Source organism: Dendrobium catenatum, unplaced genomic scaffold (assembly GCF_001605985.2).
Source record: "Dendrobium catenatum unplaced genomic scaffold, ASM160598v2 fragScaff_scaffold_817, whole genome shotgun sequence".
Classification (NCBI taxonomy): Eukaryota; Viridiplantae; Streptophyta; class Magnoliopsida; order Asparagales; family Orchidaceae; genus Dendrobium; species Dendrobium catenatum.
The window spans coordinates 1,066,205-1,071,169 of record NW_021319279.1 but is presented as its reverse complement, the minus strand read 5'-3'; the positions used below and the strand labels follow the sequence as shown (position 1 = coordinate 1,071,169).

Sequence of the window (4,965 nt, the reverse complement as noted above, 5' to 3'; positions counted from 1 at the left end):
TCATTGGGATTTAGAGGTGGGGGTGGTGGCCTTTTTGGCCGATTTGGCTCTTGTGGACTTGGCTGTTGAAGTGGAAGCTACATTTTGAGGAGTAGGTTGGCTATTGCTGGAGGTATTGGGTTTTTTGGTGGAGTCAGGTGGTTTATCCGGTTGGTCACGATGGGTGGTAGAAGAAGAAGGATGGAAGTCTGACTGGGCAGATGAGGATTCTGGTAAGTGGTCTTGGTCAGTAAGGGCATCAAATTTATTTTTAGTTGGGACAGGAGGGGAAGTATGCAGAGTGGGTGAGGGGATAATAATGGTGGTAGGTGAGGGTGGAATGAAGTCCTCAGAAGGCGAATTAAGGTTAGGTAAAAGAGTGGCTATTTCAACAGCCTTAGCAGTAGGTGGGTCTGTTGAAAGAGAGGTAGAAGGTGGAGGGGGTTGGGACTGAAAGGTAGTAGAACTGGGCGGCTTAGGAATGTTCAACCTCGGGGGTAGCTTCCTGGGTTTGCGGCTGGTGCTTCTGCCACGGTTTTGGCTGGTCTCAGTGAGCTGAGGAGTAGGGTTTTTAGGGCAGGTGTTAGGAGAATGCATGATGGAGTTACAGAAGGAGCAATGAGAGGGCTTCCAGTCGTATAACACAGTGAGAGGGAACGTTTTGTCATCCACGGTGTAGTAAATCACATCCGGCAAAGGCGAAGCACTACTCACCTGGACACAAACCCGGGCAAAGGTGAGTCTCGTTTTGGCCGCAGTGAGTGCGTCCACCGCGAGCGGGATGCCGACGCAGCTCGCAATCTTGGAAATGCCCTCCGGCGTCCAGCAAGAGAGCGGGAAATTTTTGATTTTGATCCAGAGGGGGATCGATGGAAACTCCTCACGAACGGGGGTGAAGTCCGGAGTCCACTTCTGCAAAATGAAGGGCTTTCCGAAAAAGAACCATGGGCCACCAGACCAGGCCATATCATAGTCTTCGCGGTTGTTGAACTTGAGAAGAAAGAAGCCGTCATCTAGGGTAAGCAGAGAGAGGGATCCTTTCAAGTTCCATGCTTTTTTGATAGTGGTAAGCAAGGCTTCATAGTACGGCCGTCTACCGATGGAATAGCCGACCAGGGACAGGGACCATTCAGGAGCTCCGGCGTTGAACTGAGCAGATGTGAAATGAGCCGTAGCGTTCTCAGTGGGAAAGTGAGAGATCGAGGAAGTAAAGTCGTTTGAGACAAGCGGTTGGGAGGCGATGAGGCTCTTCCAGTCTCTAAGAAGAAGAGTAGAGGAGGAGGAGGGTGGATTGAACGGAGGATGAGGGAGAAATGACATCCCAGGGGAGATAATCCCCGTGGGAAGGGTGGTGGCGGCCAGGGAAACTCAGAGGAAGCCAAACCCTAGCAGAGCTCAGAGATATATTTTTCCGCCCCAAGAAGAAGCAATTTATTATACTCTTTTTAATTTGATTGACATTGTCTCTTCCCTTTTATAGTGTACTTCTTTTCATGAGTTGCTAAATTAGAACTTCTTCTAATCTTTCAACATCGAAATTTACCAATCTATCCGAGCACATTATATCCCATAAAATGATTGAATCAAAGAAACTTGTTTTTGAGAAAATGATGTGATTATTCATCAAAAGGTATCTCATTTGAGAAAGGATATATATATATTTTAGTTTTATACATCAAAATCAAGTTCTTTACAAGCAGTGTGGGACTAAAATTGACTTTGACATTGCGGCAGAAGAGAGAGGTGGAAGGACACATGCCACAGGGCAAAAACTGGAGGATTTTACATATATAATTAGTTACTTTAAACTAATTATGCAGTTTATAAGTTAGTTTAACTTATCAATAATTATTAAAGGGAGTTCGTGAGGTGCGAGTACACCCCTAAGTCAAGAAACCATTCGCTGTTGGGTTAGGTTTCGGGAGCAGCGACCAAGGCACGAGTTGTAGAATTTGTGGTGACGGGAGTATAGTTCATATTAAGTCGGTGCTAGTAGGCGGAGGCAGAATGACCTCTTTTGAGGCATATCTGGCAGGTCGTAGGAGGGTTCGACTGATTTCGAGTGGACGAGGTTCCACGAGAGAGATTTCTGCCGCATCGTTCGTATTGTTGATCTCTTCACTGAGAAGGAGAGGGTACAATTGATCAAGGCTGATGGGCGTTAGCATCGTTCGTATTGCCGTTTTGAAGGCTTGATAGGATGTCAGAAGACCGTTTAAGATATAGAGGATGATGTCCTCCGTGTCAACCGTGGATCCAGTGGATGCGATTTGATCAACCAAAGATTTTATATCCGTGAGGTAGTGTCATGGAAGTCTTCATAGAGATACGGTAAAGATTGACAATATATGGAAGAATGGAGGAGGAAATCATAGAACGGATGGCTGCCGCCATATTTTGATTGATAAGCAGCCATTGATCGTAAAAGGATATTTGGGGTGGTTGATCCGTCCGAGCGAGCTAAGGATCGGGGAGACGGAGGAATGGACAGATCAAGAAACTTTTCAAACTTGTTTGCGCATAATAATTTTATGATTTGAGATCGTCACATGTGGTAGTTGTCTGTGGATAAAGGAATGGGAACGATGTTCTTGAGATTTCCGACGATGAATTTCAGAGAAGATTGGATGGTGATCTCATCTTGCGTTGCCTGTTCTTGATTTCCGCCGAGCTGGGATGAGGAAGAACTTGCCATGGCTTCGGAACTTGTTCTCCCCCGCTCTGATACCATAAAGAGATTTAATATCTCTGTAGTATACCGCATGACTCAAGAGAACAAGAAGAGAGACAGGACAAGCGGTCAAGAATAGAATTATTCATTGGATATCTAATAGACCTAGAGTACAAGCTATATATAGATTGAAGGATAATAATAGGTGTTACAGTACACCAATATTAATCTGACAAGTGTACATATATGATAGGTTATGTGTTGGGTTTATTTTCATTCTATATTAACAATGATGCATTTATTTTTGATAAAAAATAGAATAAAAAGACGAATTTATAATAAAATATGATGATATTAAAAAATAATAAATAATTGAATATCATTATCACATACAATAATTTATTTAAAAAAAGTTAAATAAAAGTCTCTAAAATTTTAACTAAATTAATATTCGAAAGAAGTCACCAACCAACTATGGACTTTCTCACCCACAGCAGAACTGCAAGTCCGCACCGAACACCCGCCTTATCACGCAATCATGCCCTTATATTCTTCGCCGCACTGATCCCGCCTCCATTCCACTAAACAATGGCAGCCAGCCACAACAGTCCTATCAACTTTCCACAACATAGATCACTCAAACGGGCGGCCCTTCTTGCCCTCCTCCTCTATATGGCTTCCCTACCTGCTGCCACCGCTCAGCCGCCACCGCTACCGAGACTGGTGACCAATAATGGAGCCCCATACAACGCGACCGTCAGCCCAACGCTGTCCATCATCATCATAGCCTTCATCGGCGCTTTATGCGTGCTGATCTTCTTCTTCATCTACATACGCTTCTGTATTGGCGGCCATAGATCCCTCGTGACTCCGGCGGCGATCGCCCTACCCCAGCACAGGGGGCAGATCAGAGGCTTGGATTCAGCTCTGCTGGAGACATTTCCGACGATGGTGTACTCGGATGTGAAGGGGCGTAAACTAGGTAAAGAATCGCTAGAGTGCGCGGTCTGCCTCTGCGAATTCGAGGACGACGATCTCCTCCGCTTACTTCCAATATGCAGCCATGTGTTCCACCGCAACTGCATCGATGTCTGGCTTGATTCACACGTCACCTGCCCCGTCTGCCGCAGCAATCTCGCTGCTAATCCGTTTCCGGAGACCGATCATGCCACCATTGCCGTTGATCAGGAGGTGGATTTGACGGATCTGGTTCGAATCGGGAGCCAGAGGAGGTTGAGATCAGGGTCTGTGAGAGGGGTTCCTATGGGTTCGGTATCGAGAGCGGATTGGGAGGCAGTGGTTGCTGGTGGGGACGGAAGATTCAGGCTGCAGCTGCCCGAAGATGTGAGGATGGAGATATTGGAAGCAGGGCTGCTCCGACGATCGGCGAGTTTGGGGTTTTTTGCGGCGAGAAGGGAGGGGAGTTCGAGGAGAGGGTATAGGGATGGTCGAGTCGGCGTTTGGAGGAGTCTCCGGTTAGCGCAGTCGGCGCGGTGGCCTATTTTTGGGAGGAACTCGTCGGCGAGGGGAAGAGAAGTGGTGGTTGAGGCCGGATTCGTGCCGGGAGACTGGAAAGGAGGTCGGCTTGCTTCAATTAAAAGATCTTTTGGCATGATTAATGGAGGAGGCAATGGCGGCAAAAGAGGCGGAGATGTTGGCATTGGCGACACCGGCGGAAGCAGAGTGAAGCCGAGCGACGAAGATGCTTCCACGGCGGCATACCCTCAGGTATGAAAGCTTGATGTTGGAAAGTTGAAAGTTGAAATTTTACTTGACAGCGTTATTAGATAAGCGGCGAGGTAACGGCGTCGTTAGTGTTGCATGGGCGCAAGTAGTTCGCAACTTTGACGGGGGTGATGGGAATACGGTAAGGTATATGATTCCGAGGGACATCTTAACGGTGTGGATAATACTGGTATATATCCCGAACTATACGGTGAATTGTCTTACTTCTGAATATATTTGTACTATAAATTTTGTTTATATGTATTGCTACGAAGTATGAAAGTTATAAGTAGTAGTATAAATGCATTTAAAACTTTTGAACCATTCGTGGAATGTTTTGTAGGCGTTTGAATTAACTTTTAGTTAAGAATTAGAGAATTTTAAGAGGCCTAGGTGAGTATGGAGAATAGAGAATGATGAATTAGATGCAAAGTATTTTAAATAAAAAAGTTTTGAAAGTATCAAATATTCAAAAAGCTAAAATAAACCCAAAATGTGCTTCCTCATCATTTTTTTGTAGGGCTTATCGCGCTATAAGGAATGGGTACACAAATTGTATATGGCATGTGGCATGAGCCAATAAATGATTG

At 45.5% G+C, this 4,965-nt stretch overlaps 2 protein-coding genes across 2 annotated transcripts; one reads left to right on the top strand and one right to left on the bottom strand.

Annotated features, from left to right (window-relative positions):
- Positions 1 to 1,299, bottom strand: LOC110096424 (uncharacterized protein PB18E9.04c-like). The gene has a single exon (XM_020822374.2). It carries the CDS (start codon positions 1,297 to 1,299, stop codon positions 1 to 3), a length of 1,299 nt encoding a protein of 432 aa, XP_020678033.2.
- A 1,823-nt stretch (positions 1,300 to 3,122) lies between these two features.
- Positions 3,123 to 4,699, top strand: LOC110096427 (E3 ubiquitin-protein ligase ATL6-like). Its single transcript, XM_020822378.2, has one exon. It carries the CDS (start codon positions 3,239 to 3,241, stop codon positions 4,382 to 4,384), a length of 1,146 nt encoding a protein of 381 aa, XP_020678037.1. The 5' UTR covers positions 3,123 to 3,238; the 3' UTR covers positions 4,385 to 4,699.
- Positions 4,700 to 4,965: the final 266 nt, after the last annotated feature.